The sequence below is a fragment of the Lepidochelys kempii genome, chromosome 4, assembly GCF_965140265.1.
Source record: "Lepidochelys kempii isolate rLepKem1 chromosome 4, rLepKem1.hap2, whole genome shotgun sequence".
Lineage (NCBI taxonomy): Eukaryota > Metazoa > Chordata > Testudines > Cheloniidae > Lepidochelys > Lepidochelys kempii.
Window position 1 is genome coordinate 37,751,499 of NC_133259.1, and position 15,829 is coordinate 37,767,327.

At 39.6% G+C, this 15,829-nt stretch overlaps 1 protein-coding gene across 5 annotated transcripts in view; it reads left to right on the forward strand.

Annotated features, from left to right (window-relative positions):
* LOC140910327 (bifunctional heparan sulfate N-deacetylase/N-sulfotransferase 3) overlaps positions 1 to 15,829 on the forward strand; it is a 121,590-nt gene that overhangs the window by 66,865 nt on the left and 38,896 nt on the right. For all 5 annotated transcript variants that reach the window (XM_073340984.1, XM_073340982.1, XM_073340985.1 and 2 more), the window contains one exon: positions 15,159 to 15,341. In XM_073340984.1, the coding sequence (XP_073197085.1) occupies positions 15,159 to 15,341 (183 nt within the window). The remainder of the gene's footprint in view (positions 1 to 15,158; positions 15,342 to 15,829) is intronic.

Consider the following 15,829-nt stretch of genomic DNA (forward strand, 5'->3'; position numbering starts at 1 on the left):
AGTGTCTTTGTATGAGTTACAATATAGTCTTTCATTGCATGATCACACAGTGTAACATTATTGAGCATACAATACAATATAAAATAATGGGAGTTAAATGCACTCTTTTTTGTAATTGCATATACACACAAATAGCATGCCAAAATTTTGCCCTGACAAATTGCAGGTATAGATTTAGGGGCTGCCTTTGAAAAGATAGACCATAAGTCTTAAATACTTATTTAAAAATTGTTCCTAAAGCTGTTTGCTTTTGGGCTGATGGATAGATAATTTTAAAAAGTAGGCATTTTTAAATACATTTTTAAAAGTGTTAAATGTATTTATTCATAAATGGCAAGTCTAGCAAAAACGTTTTATTTGTGCAAATAGTAGACATTTCAAAAGGTAAAGTACATATTTTCATATATTTCAGTGATCATGACATGTTTTATTTCACAAACTTTCGTGTACTTACCATAAAGTAGTTTGGGTTTATTTTTGAGGAAATAATCATATATTCAGCCTATTACAGGAAACAAAACTTCCATTGGGAGGAATTCTCTTTATATCACTTGGTCATAGATACAAAAAACATTAAGAGGAGCCATTACACAGGAACCATTACACTATCAAGTAAATAATATTCTCTTCTAAAAAAAGTTAAAAACTTATACAGTTCACAGAAATTTTTTGATGAGGTGAATTTAACATTAAATTTAAGTCCTCACTATGATTTCACTTACGTTGTCGGTTTAGCTTAACGTTATGTGAATACAGGGTTTTTTTGGTGGTTTAAGTTATTAACCTGGTTCTGTAGGAAATGCATATGTGTACTTCACATTCAAGTCAATCCCCATAAAAATCAGCCCCAAAATGTTCTTTGTGGTCTGGTCATACAATGGTAGCTTTTCACCAGAGAGGCTTTCTTCCTGTAATAGTCTGGAAACAACCACAAGTACAGAATGAACCACAAAAAACAGTACCATCTGTGAATCTGTAAGCTTTTGACATATGAGAACCTGTGTTAGTGCCATTTTCCCAGGGCATTCTCAATTCACTAGCCCTGCAGGTAAGAAAAGCATCAGTCAACACAGGAAATCCTGCTCTGCAAACGATCTCTGCTACTTATATTTTATGTGGGACATAAGAGCTAATGGACCAAAGAAGCTGATCTTGTGGTCTGCAAACCTCTATTTATTTTGTTTGAATTTATATCTAGACTGCTGGTTGAACTGTGATCTGATAGTGGCTGTAGAAAGACCTTGGCAGCAATGCCCATTATGTTTATAAAGCATTGAGTGCTTAAGTGCTATCTAACTGTGAAAGGAGACTGAATAGTTTTATAACTCATTGCCTACTTTTTAATAATACTTTACATTTCTACTGTTGAAGATCTCAAAGGGCCAGATTTTCATTAATGTCAATGGACTTGGGCCAGGTTACAGCAGCTGAGGATCTAGCACAGTGTTTCATAAAAAGTAATGAATCAAGCCTCACAAGAGTCCTGTATTGTTAGTATACAAATATTTTTCTCATTTGCCAATCAGAAAACTGAGGCACACAGGGATTATGTGACTTGCCCAAAGCCACATGGCAGAATTAGGAAGAGACCTCAGATCTTATGGCTCTTATTCTTACTTATATGTAAGACAAATGTGGTGTCAGATGTCATTAGTCATCTATCCAGCTGGAAACTCTGTTTAGTCATTGGTCTCTTGTTTCTGAGGATTACTCCTATTTCCTCTCCTTTTTCTCCTTTTATGTAGCAGTGGCTCCAAGTGGGGCCACATAGATTGGATCCTTCTCTTTGTATTCAGCTGCTTCAATAGCTTTACAACTCCTTTCTTACAAAAAAGAACCTTGATTCTGTGGAAACAGATGGGAGCAGGAGGAGATGCAAGCACCATATGACCTGCAAGTAATCAGTCCACAAAGCACAGTATGAGAACCACTAGTATAAGGAAATGTGAACCTACTGAACATATCAAAAGGAAGGACTGAATTCAAGTGCTGTTTGCCCTCTACCACGGTTTAAGCGGCCAAACATTTAAGGGTCCATCCTTAACCATTTGCACCTCACAAAGTAAGGTAATAATCACCATGAAAGTGGCAAAATGTGGCCCTAAGAAAATTTTAGGGAAGAACATGTTATTGTTCTTTCTAAAAAATATTTATTAATTTGCATTAATTTAACCAAAAATGTTTTTAAAATCCCAAATGATTCCATAAAAACTAAAAAAAACTAGTGCAATTTCTTGGCATACTGTATCTGTAATGGCATCAAAAATATTTCTCAAGTATCTGTGTCTGATAAAATCGTTAGACCCTTCAATGAAAGCCTGATTCATCCATCTTTGTCTGCAGTATTAAATGAATATTCTGGATTAGTAGGAACAGATTTCTGTTCAGTGTCTCAAAGCATGAAATGAGACCAATCTCCTAAGGATATCTTGTGAAGGATGAAAAAAAGTGAGCATTTAGGTTTTGACTTATATATAACTATCAGGTAGATATAGTATACTGCCATCAGCAGTATCAGTTTTTGTAGGATTTACTAATAAAACATAACAAGACGACTCTATTGTTAGCCATGGGCCAGTTTGAGTGTAATTAGATCCAAGGGCCAAGCAGAATTGAACATACAAACACACCTTTGATATAAATCTACATGAACTTGTCTCTATCTCCTGCTGTTTTTCTCTTGCTCACATACAAAACATACATCCATACTTGTCATAAATATAAAGGGAAGGCTAACCACCTTTAAATCCCTCCTGGCCAGAGGAAAAAACCCTTTCACCTGTAAAGGGTTAAGAAGCTAAAGATAACCTCGCTGGCACCTGACCAAAATGACCAATGAGGAGACAAGATACTTTCAAAGCTTGGGGTGGGGGAGTGGAACAAAGGGTTCTCTCTGTCTGTGTGTTGCTTTGGCTGGGACCAGAGCAGGAATGCAGGTCAGAACTCCTGTAAAGGGCTAATAAGCAATCTAGGTATATGTGTTAGATTCTGTTTTGTTTAAATGGCTGATAAAATAAGTTGTGCTGAATGGAATGTATATTCCTGCTTGTGTCTTTTTGTAACTTAAGGTTTTGCCTAGAGGGATTCTCTATGATTTGAATCTGATTACCCTGTAAGGTATTTACCATTCTGATTTTACAGAGGTGATTCTTTTACTTTTACTTCAATTGAAATTCTTCTTTTAAGAACCTGATTGCTTTTTCATTGTTCTTAAGATCCAAGGGTTTGGGTCTGTGTTCACCTATGCAAATTGGTGAGGATTTTTATCAAGCCTTCCCCAGGAAAGGGGGTGTAGGGTTTGGGAGGATTTTGGGTGGAAAGACGTTTCCAAGTGGGCTTTTTCCCTGTTATATATTTGTTAGACGCTTGGTGGTAGCAGCAATAAATTCCAGGGGCAAAAGGTAAAATAGTTTGTACCTTGGGGAAGTTTTAACCTAAACTGGTAAAAATAAGCTAAGGGGGTTTTTCATGCAGGTCCCCACATCTGTACCCTAGAGTTCAGAGTGGGGAAGGAACCTTGACAATACTACTAACCTATGTCCATCATAGTCAGTGCTTTTATTACCAAGTGAAGTGGAGCATGTGTGACCAGACTGTTTGTATATGTAAGTGGAGGAGTTTAAATTGAGAGAGCACCTGCTGTAGATTTCCAGGATCAAACATAATGAATTCCTCAAAGCCTATGCAGAGGCTATATGACAGGCCAAGAGAACATTCCTATCAGCCTCCATTGAAGCTGCCAAATCCTGCTCAAGGAGCTATTCAGAGTGATAATGTACTTCATCAATCCTGAACATCAGAACAGAGCACCAAGCACTGTGAAGAACTGTCATCCTGCTTTGCTGAAGAGATGAGACACGTTCAGCAAGACTTCTCCAGCAGCGTGGATCCGCTCCACTAATAGCCACCAGCTGACAGCCCACCTGCATTCTTAGAGTTCAGTGCAGCCACTGATCAAATAATTCTGGAACCCTAAAGGAGTCTTGACCCAAGACTGTGAATCTGACCCATGCCTGTCCTGGCTAGTGAAAGAGAGAAATGAACCACAGGTGCCACTCCTGATTAAAATAAACCAGGTCTCATTCATAGAAAGAATCTTCCCATCCCCCTTCAAACACACAATAGTCTGACTAACAGTGAAGAAACCCAGCCAGAATATATTGGTTCTAGCCAACTAACACCAAGCGTCAAACCTCCCATTGCTGAGCAACCTTGCAGCGAAGCTAGCCAAAGGCCGACTACAAGCAAATTTAACTGAAGCTAACAATGTACACCTAGCACAATCAAGATTCAGGCAAGGACATGGGACTGAAAGCACTTCAGTGGCACTGATGGATGATCTCCTGGTGTCCCTAGAGGGAGGGCAGACAGCTAGTCTTCTCCTCCTGGACTTCTCTGTAGCATTTGACACGGTTGACTCTGCAATACTTCTGTCTTGCCTGACAGAGGTGGCAGGAGTTAAGGGTAATGAGCTAAAATGGTTTGAGTCCTTCCTGGAGGGATGTGCCTAACGAGTAATAATGGGAAACTGCATTTCCACTATTAGACCTCTCACTTATAGAGTCCCATGAGGATCAATTCTCTCTCCAGTCTTTTTCAACATCTACAAGCAACTACACTAGCTGTATTGGTCAGATGACGAACTCACATGCCAGCAATGTGCAGATGACACATAATTCTACCTTCACCACATATGACCAGACCTCTACCACCAAGATGGCCCAGTGCTTGGGCAAGATCAGCTCATGCATGAAGAAAAGCTAGCTGAAGGTGAACCCAAGCGAGACAGAGGTTAGGCAGAGGAAAGCCTTTTGAAGGGTTTGCAGCCATGGTGCAGTTTCCTTGAGGGTACATACCCACAGTTGGTCAAGTCAGTCTGTAGATTGTGAGCACTTCTGGATTCCTTACTCATAATAAGCTCTCACATTACAGTCTGTACAAATAAAGCTTTCTGTCATCTCTCATTGACAAAGAGACTCCATCCTATCCTATTGGATGGTGACATGGTCTCAGTTATTCATGCCTTTGTCACTTCTCATCTGAATTGCAGCAATGTGATATATCTGGGCCTTCAGTGTTTAGGAAACTCCAAATGGTACAGATCTCAGCAGCACATCCTCTCAGTAAAACAGGCTACCATGAGCGCATCAAACCTGTCCTTTACTCTCTATGCTGGCTTCCCATAGAATATCAATTCAAGTTCAAGTTCTCAGTCATTATCTTCAAGACACTCCATGGACTGGGTTAGGATAGCTGAAAGACAACCTAAAGCTCTGGGATGAAAACAGTTGTCAATAACTTCGATTCTCTGGCACAATGGAACTCTCTAAAATAAGAATAAAGTTAGTCTGTGCAGAGTCAGAGGCCGGTCCAAGACTGTGGAATGAACTGCCACAAGAACCAAGGACCATTACAGACCTCTCCACTTTCTGTTTCAATTGCAAGGCATATTTCTTTGACTTTGCCTTCTCTGACATAAATATATAGCAACATGTATATTAAAAAAAAAATCCCTAAACCTAAGCAAGATAGTCCACTTCTCCCCTTGGGGAGAAGATAAGAGAACAAACAACACAAGAAGGATGTGTATTCACATTGCTTAATGAACTACTGGAAGATGTTCAGATACTTTTGTGATGAGCATAGTATAAGAACCTATAAAGAACATTATAGAGGAGTTGTATTTTCTGTAATAAAATATATGGGCTTCTGTGCTGCCTAGAGCAACTGTTGTCTGGTTAAGTCCCCAAATTAATGCAGGACCCCAATGAGCAGTACAGCATTTGCTTGTATAAAGGGACTGATGGTGACTTCAGAGTGGCAGAGAAATGTGTTCCATAGCGCTCATTTGTCTCTGGGCCTGCAATGCCATCAGCTTCCCTGCTCGATTTCATGATGTAACTGAGTGTTAGCTCCGCCATGCATAGTGGCCAGGAGTATCCGTTCAGTGATTTGTAAAATAAATCATGGTTTATTTGGGTTAATTTGATTCCAAAGTAGCTATTATGGACTTCTGTTTGTATCCCAGTAATGAGAGGGTATGGTAACAGAGATGTTTCAAAGTATTTAGTACACATTAGTAAGTTTATACATTAGGATGTGCGGTAGAATATACTCATCCAAACAGATAAATTGACTGTGGGTCTAGTTTTGCCCTATTGAAGTCAATGGGAGTTTTGTCATTGTCTTCAGTAGAGCTGGAACATATGTGCATATTCATTATGCTTTAAGATATTGGGATGCCTAAGGAACAGACTGCAGAATAATACTGAAAATATTGTAATTACATTATATAAGCAGTAGTATAGCCTAATCTGGAATACTGCTTGCCATACATGTCACTCCATCTCAAAAAAGGATGTTGCAGAATTAGAAGCAAATAAGAGAATGGTGACAAGAATGACCACGGTCATGGAAAGAATCTAATTTGAAGAGAGATTGGAATGTTTGGGCTGTTTAAGAAAGGAGATGAATAAAAGGGAACCTGATAAAAGTATATAAAATAATGAATTGTCTAGAAAGGTAGATCAGAAGGTTCTGTTTTCCCTGTCTCATGACACAAGAACAAAGGGCTATTCGATTAAATTAAAAGGTGGAAAATTAAAAAATGATAAAAGGAAATAAATATTCTAAAATACAAGTCATTTATTAGGCCCAAAAGTTCTTAATATAAAACTATACAGCTCAACAAGGACAAAATCCAGCAAAGCAGTGAATGTTCTCATTTCTCATTGATGTCAGTGATAGTTGAGGGTTCTCAGTGCTTTCCAGAAAGCATTCTGCACCTGGCAGGATTGACACTAAAATAACTACTTACACAGTAATTCAAACTGTTGTGGCTGGATACCACACAGGAGGTTTGTCATCCCACAAGATGTCCATCAGCCCTTACTGAGGAAATCATGGCTCAGGAAATCCTTTTAAATCCCACCCCTACCTACCCCCAAAAAAGTGTAACACATGCACTAATATGCACTTCATCAAAAGACATTAAATGTCTCTGGATCTAAGGGAGGAAGGAAAATGCACCATGGAAAGGCACCCCAGTGAAAGCACTGAAGTGGTAACATCCCTACATTGAAAATAATGTATTGCACGTATGGGTTCTGTCTATGGTTATAGCACAACTGACACAAGAAGCAAGATTGTCAATGGTTTAAGCCCCACACCTGATTCACCCTAAAATAACTATAATTTGCTGTGCACTGAACTCTATTATTTTCCTTCATTGTCCACCTTTCCCATGTTATAGTAAGTAGAACTATTATTAAGCTAATTGACTTGCAGCAAGGGAGAAATTACAATCTTTAGCACAGAAAATGAGAATGTGTATTAGAGCCAGTGGATCCTGCTATTTCTTAATGTGGGCCTTGTGAATAGTTAGACTTTGGAACTACTGAAGTAGATATAAAAGTAAAGGCACTCAGGGTCAGATTCTCCAGTCCATTAACTGCTTTGTGCAATACCTGTAAGCTAGATTTTACCTATTACACACTGCCCACATTGCCCCAGGAGGAGCATTGAGGTGCAGGTGCCTTCCAGAGCTCTCTGAAGTGCATGGGGCAGTACACTTCCTACTACACCCCTTTATGGAACACAGTCTGCTCTCTGTATGTTGATTCTACTCTACATGCTAGTCCCACTCCACAGGGTGGTGTGGAAGAAGACTGGGCTATAGCCTCACCTCTTCCCCATCCCTTCCTGCCCATTTTGGAATGCCTTGTGCTTCCAATAATGCTTATGGCAGCATTTCTGAGCTCCCATGAGTTTAGGAACAGAAATTCTTCTTGGACCCAAACTGGGAAACTGCAACAGAGGAGTGAAGTGACTTACCCAAGGTCACAGAAGTAATATATGATAAAGCTCCATATAAAACTCGGATTTCCTGACTCTGAGTCCAGTTCTTCATCCACTAGACCAGATATGTAATTGTATTATTTTAATAAATGTTCCAGGATTCTAGTAGGTTTTGTGGAGAAAATACATTCCACTGTGTAAGTTAAATTAAACCAATTGGATCTATATCTTTACAAATAGACAAGTCTATGGCAGTTGTGAGACAATACTGTAGTACTTTTGCCACACAGCTCAAAAAGGAATGCCTCTTAACCAATTTAAAAATACATATATTCAAGTGTAGACTGCAACCTAATTCATTATTCTGTCATTTTGTGAGTCTAATAAAGCAAGAACAGCTGCTAGAGTCTCTGAGTACCTGAAACTGAACTCTTCTGAGAAATATGGAGACAATATCAGAACTGAAAACACAGTGTACACAACGCAAAATTAATTGGAAAATAGGTGGTCTGAGAGTTAGACATACACTTGTGGCCTGTAAACATTTGTTCAACAGCTAAAATAACAGCAATATATTAAACTTATAACGCATCTGCTTCTAGTACCTAACAGAGAGAGACTAATTAATCATCAATCATATTTTTTAAAGTGCTGAATTTACTGTATTGAATTATAAACCCTTAATTCTGTCCTAGTATATTGGTGCACAACATATTACATGAATTTGAGGTCAAAATTGTGCCCATGACAAAAATATGTAAGTGAATGGTTTAACAATAAGAAAATGAGTCAATTAAAGTTGAATTGCTCAAAGTTAGTTTGCCTTAGTCAGTTTTAATATGACAGCAGTGCCTAATCCAGGAGAAATGTGTACCTATCAGCCTTTTCTCTTATGGCTAATCTGGTCCCATGTCCAAAATGTAAAAACAGTGACAACTTTATTATACAGTTTTCTTGCTCTTTATTCCTGTGTTATTACCACATCCAACAGTCCCGTGTGTAACTAACTCCCACTGAAGTCAATGGGAGTTATTTGTGCATACATATTGCAGGAAGAATAGTGGGGCCTACACTAGACCTATGCAAAATATTTGTATCAAAATTTGAATATGCTCAAATTGAGATTGAGGTTTGGTATGTTTTACAGACCTGAGAGGAGGATGTTTGCACAGTAGGAAAATCCACAAACTCCACTCCAATATCCCTACCCAAGCCAGCCAGACTCTCTCTCCTTCTCTCCCTATCAGTTATTCACAATAATTGAACAAGCCCCAGGACCCACCCTACTTATCATAGTAAACTTCTCCTCTATTCCAGTGTTCCTTGGTGTGATCCCCTCTTCTTTCTGAAGGGAGAGGATGATTGAGGCAAGAAAATGGAAACAAGGCACAGAAGGATAAGGGCGTGCTCATGCATACATCCCTAAAAACAACAACAGTGAGGGGTCCCCAAGGTTTGTTGAATGGAAAGCAGAATGCCATGTAGAAAGGGGACTCCTTTACTTTCTCAGAAAAATTCCTGCCTGTCTGAATGTTGTGGAATCTCAACTAAGAATTTCCTCACTTTCTCATTGTTAATAGGTACAACAATTTTGTTTTTTATTGATATTTATTAAAATGTCTACTTTAAAATAAAGTTTCTCTTTCTCTGGACGCATTTTATGTAAATTATTTGTCAAATATATATTGTTCTTGGCACATAAATCAGATCATTTCAGTTCATCTTTTTCTTGCATGTGTCATTTAATAGTTGAGACCCAATCACGAGCTAAATGATCATTATTGACCTACAAGCTGTTGCACCCAGCTGGGAAGAACTGTTGTAACAAAGTCATTTCCATCACAATAAGCAATGCAGAATTGCATTCAAAAAGATAAAAGCTATTATCTTTGGGATGCTTGTCCTGTTTCCCTTCATTTCTTCAGCACCAACCAGAAGCCAAAAGGAACTTCTGATCAGGTACCTTGAGGGTTTGGAGGGAGAGCAGAACAGAGAGAGCACTTTTGCCACTCTTATTCTGTGGACGAAAGAAAATGAAGATGCTCACAAGAAGCTGAAAGGAGCTGATTATACAGCTACCCAGAGGGCTCTATGAGGAAATAGAACAGAGGAGGGCACCTTTGCCACTGTGATTCAGAGAGGGGTGGGAACAAGAAAGGAGTTGTTGCCCAGAGGCCATGTTTAGTCCCAAACTATCATTTTAAAGATAGTCTCTATTCAGTTTCAGTCCCCTTATGAAGGATATGAAATTCCATGGAGAGTGTGCAGTGAAGTGCAACCAAGATGATAGGTTCTTTATGAGGAAAGGCTAAGAAGGGTGAACCTGCTTGTATTGAAATACAGACAATGCTGAGATGCCATAAGAGGGCTTGAAGATAGAATAGACTAAAACAGGATGTTTTCACTGCAGGACACAGACTAAAATGCAGGCAGGTTAGAGTAAAGAGGAATTCATTCAGAGCTGGTTCACTTTAAAGAAGGGGATGGCGAAATATATGAAGCTTCATTTATATCTCATGGGATTGCTCAGAGGTGCAAGGATAATAGCACAAATTATGTGAGTCACTGGATTTAGCCTCCCTAAAACTCACATGCATTACAGTTAGGTCTCCCAGTTAGTGGTGTGGCTTTTCGAGAGAATAGATTTAACAACAACATATTTGCTCACACAGTAATTATTACCTAGGATGGAAAAAGAAAGCATTCCTTTTTGTTAAAACTTACTACAGTAGAGTTTGGGCATTGTGGTAATGGGAAAAAATAATTCAACAGAATAAAACTCAAGAAAGAAAACAAAAAATAATCCGTGCCCAGGCATGAGACTGCATGCCCAGGAATAGAAGTCAGGGGGCATAAGAAGCCTCCTTTGCCTTGGTTCTCTACATTGCCAGCGCCTTGCACAGGTGTGTGGGAAGGCAGGAGTGGGAAATAGGCAGAGTCTTGGCTCTGCTCTGCAACGCGCCAGCCTGTGCAGTTGAGCCAGTGTGAAGGGAAATGTAAGCTACCGAAAGGGCTGGTGCACATCAGGGGGAGCAGGGACCAGATTGTGACTCTCAAAGTGGCCACAAGGGTGCTGAAGATCACCCTCAGAGAATTACTCCAATGTAGAAGAAAGTTCCCTGGCAGGCACAGAGTTGGCATATCTGGCTCTGGTTCTCCTCTCCTAGAACCCCCGGTGCATGATGCAGATCAGGTTTGTTCCCAGGGAAATGAGTGTTGCCAAAACACTGCTACACTCCAGCTATTCATGGTTGCCAGAATGGCCTACAGGGGCCTTTTGTAGATGGACATAGACTCAGGCAACCCCACATGCTGATCTGACCTGTGAGGGGGTTGCACTGACACTTAGCAAGCTCCAGTGTAGGGGAGGGGCAGTTGCCACCCCTTACTTCCAGTTCTGTGCAGCACTCAGGTCAGATAGGTCTTGAGCCTTAGGTCACTAATTTTTCAATGTAGCACAAGATGGAGCCATTATTTTACATTTTCACAAATACTTACGGGTAGGGCCCTACCACATTCAATCATTTTGGTCAATTGCATGGTCAGAGGATTTTAAAAATCATAAATTTCATGATTTCAGGTATTTAAATCTGAAATTTCATGGCGTTGTAACTGTAGGGGTCCTGACCAGTGGTGAGCTGGAGCCGGTTCACACCGGTTCGCGTGAACCGGTTGTTAAATTTTTAAGCCGGTTTAGAACCGGTTGCTAAAGGGGTGGGCAAACTGTGGCCCACGGGCCACATACAGCCAGCGGGACCATCCTTTCCAAGCTCTCGGCTGGGGAAGCTCCCCGGAGACTTTTTACTCACCCAGCAGCACCCCAGGCCTTGGGCCGCACTTGGGCAGCAGGTCCTTCACTCGCTCCAGGCCTTCGGCAGCACTTTGGCGGCAGGTCCTTCTGTGCCGCCAAAGACCCAGGGCGACTGAAGGAACCGGTTCTTCAGCTTCTGGCAGCTCATCACTGGTCCTGACCCAAAAAGAATTGGGGGGTCGCGGTGCTGCTGTGCTTGCTTCTGTGATGCTGCTGGCAGTGGTGGAGCCTTCAAAGCTGGGCAGCCAGAAAGTGGCAGTGGCTGACTGGGAGCCCAGCTCTGAAGGCAGCACAGATGTAAGGATGGCATGGTATGGTATTGCCTCCCTTACTTCTGCGCTGCTACCTGAGGAGCTGGGCCCTCAGTCAGCAGCTGCCACTCTCCAGCCACCCAGCTCTGAAAGCAGCACAGAAGTAAGGGTGGCAATACTGCAACCATCCCTAAAATAACCTTGTGACCCCCCTGCAACTCCCTTTTATATCAGGACCCACAATTTGAGAAGCACTGGTCTCCCCCATGAAATCTGTATAGTATAAGGTAAAAGCACACAAAAGACCAGATTTCACAGGGGGGAGACCACATTTGGTGGTCTGACACGTTTTTCATGGCTATGAATTTGGTACGGCCTTACTTACGGGCCTTATTCAACAGTCAGTGGGACTGGCAATGACTTTAATAGCTGCTTGCATGAAGAATATCTATAAATGTGGAGGAAACTACTGTTTAAATTTTCCCTGAAAGAAAATATCAGGTAATTTGTCATATGTTAGCTTTAGTATAGAAGTAAAGAAGACACCTTCTGTCATATAAAGATGTCGTATATATCATGGATTTGGTAACAATAAATATGGCTTTCTGTAAAGTTTTAGTTATCTGAGTTTTAAACTGGTATTTGATCATCTCTCTTTTGTTGTAAATATTTATTCTCAAAGTATTTATAGTGTAAGAATGGCAGCAAAACTCAAATTGACATCACTGTTGACATTTTTCCCCCTCATTGACAGTGCTTCATATATTGAAGATGATTTATTATGATCTATTCAGCCCATTTTTTTAACCTCCACTCTATAACATTCTTAAAATTATAGCGATATTCCCTTCAGGGAAAGAATAATACATATTTTCCCTGAACTAATAACCTTTTCAAGTTCTCTTCCTTTTTTCTGCCAGTGCAGTGCTGAAGTTGTTGACAGGTAAGGAATTGCCAGGAGATGAACTGACATTATAAATGTCAGAGGTCAGTACAGGTGTAGGAAAGAGAGAAGCTGCCAAGAAAGCAAGCAGTATTTTTGTGGAAACATTCCAACTATATCTTTGTTGAGCACATCAGTCCTGTTTTTGGTCTGCTCATGCTTTCAGAACTAAAAATAATAAAGGACATTTGAAAAGGTTACACATTTGGCAAAACTATGTATTATGCCTTGCCTAAAGGAATATTGCCATCTATTTCAAAATGTTACTGTCCTAGCTTAAAAAGGAAATTGTGTGCTAATAAATTATCTCTCAGCGTATCTCCTTATCCTTCTGAAGTAGCACAAAATGAAACCCAAGGCTTGAGTCACAAGGCCAGAGGTGTCACCAAATGATACTTATTAAACAAATGTTCTGTGAAACAATACATTCAATTATTGCAAATGTTGCATAATGTTCAGGTAGAATTACAAAACTAGAAATGTTAAGCTTTAAAAATGTTGTGTATCTGACAAAGCTGCAGTGCTTTAAAATACTTTGAGACCAAAACAATACAAGGTCAGCTTCTTACACTGGAGACCTCAAATTATCTCCCTCCCCCTCCCCTTTTGTTTCTTTAAGATTTGAATTCCTTCACACAAAGCAAAAACATTAGTTTCTGTGGTGGTTTTTAAGTCATTCACAGGATATGTCGTTTGTTAAAAGGAGGGCTACTTGCAAGTTTCATTGTCAATAGAACAGAAATGAATCTACAAGCAGGATTAGAAGAGTTTTTGAAACACTTAAATTTCTCATAGAAGCAAGGCAGTAGAATGTGGCTTTGCACTGGTTTCTCAAAAAATAATGGGTGGGAATTTCACTCTTCTAAGGGGCAGGGAATTGCAAGTTATTCTGTGAGCACAAGGCAGAAACAGTGAAAAACGATTTTTCATATTGTGAAAATGAAATATTTTGCAAATTGAGTTCTGATTTTGCATCCCTTACATGAATACTCCTAGTGAGCTCTAGCCTTTGTATGTCTGTATATTTATACTGTGCTCATCAACATGGTATTTGGGCACCCAATATTGTACCTCCTATTCATGAGTGCAACTCCTGTAGGCCACAGTTGAGGGACTGCATCTACGTATGGGCTTGATCTTGTAACCTTTTACCCACATGAGTAGTCTTTACTCAGACAATCCCACAGGGATGTCTCCTAAGGATGTGATCCTATAAGATTATGGGTGCTTCCTATGAGAAATTCCTGTGGAATCTTGTGGACTAGAGCACCCTCTGTTCCTTCTGGGCTCCGAGAACACTGCTGAGTCTAATGACCTCAGCTCAGAATACTCATCTGAGTAACAGCTGCATGATCAAGCCTTAGGAAAGCAAAGTACAAGCAAATTCATCAGCTCTTAAGAAATCGAGCACAATTTTTCATTACAAATATTTCATACTAAATTATTTGAAAATGTTCTGATTTGCTGCAAATTTTCTGATTCTCCCACCCTCCCCCCCCATTTCTAATTTGACTGTGTGCTCATTGTTTGAGGATATCTTTAATAAGCAGTTGGACATTGTCAAAGGATTTACTACATCGAATAATTGTTTTTGAGAATTTAGGCCAGTTAATTAGACTGTCTGCCCTCAAAGAGCTCACAATTTCCAAAACTATCAGTCTCTTATTTTTACATAACACCATTGGTATGGTAGAGTGCTTTACAGGCACATAGGAAGATGAGTTCTCTACCTTAATAATGTACAGCTTAAATAATAACATTTGGATCACAGTATTTATAACACTAGAGGTCTGATATCCTGTTGTTCTCTAAGTACACCCTCTTCCTTTAAAATAACATCCAGATTTTTTGTTTGTTTCTAGCCCCTGCTGCTTGTATATTTCACATTAAGAGGAACATGTGCTATTTTTGCAATGCCGCTCCTGTGCCCATCTGCACTGCTATAATAAAGATGCTGTGAATATTATACAATTTGGTAAAAGTATGGACCACATTCTCACACTGAATAGTGCCATAAATAGTCCCTTTGATTTCAGTAAGTCCACTTGAGGAGAAAAATTCTGTTTAGTGAGACTGGTGGTAGACTCTCTTCCTATGTGAACAAAACCACTGGCAGTTCTAAATAGAAGTAGTGTTCAAAAACAAACTTCCTTTGGCTGCATTGCCATCTAGTGACACAATAAAAAAAACATGTTTCAGAGTAGCAGCCGTGTTAGTCTGTATCTGCAAAAAGAACAGGAGTACTTGTGGCACCTTAGAGATTAACAAATTTATTAGAGCATCAGCTTTCGTGGGCTACAGCCCACTTCATCGGATGCATAGCAAACATGTACTTCATTTTATTTTATTTTTAAAGATCAGCATCTTCATGACCCATTTGTCCAACTATGGGAATGACCGCCTGGGGTTGTATACCTTTGTGAATCTAGCCAACTTTGTTCAGAGCTGGACCAACCTGAAACTGCAAACTCTGCCTCCAGTCCAGCTGGCTCACAAGTACTTTGAGCTCTTTCCTGAGCAGAAGGACCCTCTCTGGCAGGTAGGATTGTAAAAGAAGAGATGAACAGAGAATATTTTTGTCTTACTTGTTTGTGAAGAATTTTGTTTTAACTTCCCATCAAACAAAATGGTGATACTTAATAGTTTCATAAATTACCTTATCTTAAAGATTAGGGTAATTGTTTTCTCCTGTCATTAACAGATTGTCTTAATGTGCATCTAAAAAGAGAGGACAATTTAAATATGTTAGGAATTTGTTTCTCATTTTATTGCTGACTGCACCTGATATTTACAAATACAGTAAAGACTATTGTGTAATTCCTCCCATATCTTGGATTATTTTGTAACTAACAGGAATGAAGCAATTTAAACAGTTTAAAAATAATTGATATTTTGCCATTAAGAAAATGGTATCTCTTGCCATGTGCAGTAGCAGAGGAGTGTATCCTACTAACTGGAGAGAGGATTAAGGCTCACTGGTGCCTAGACACTAATATGACTGGCATACTAGAAATAGATTAAAAAAGT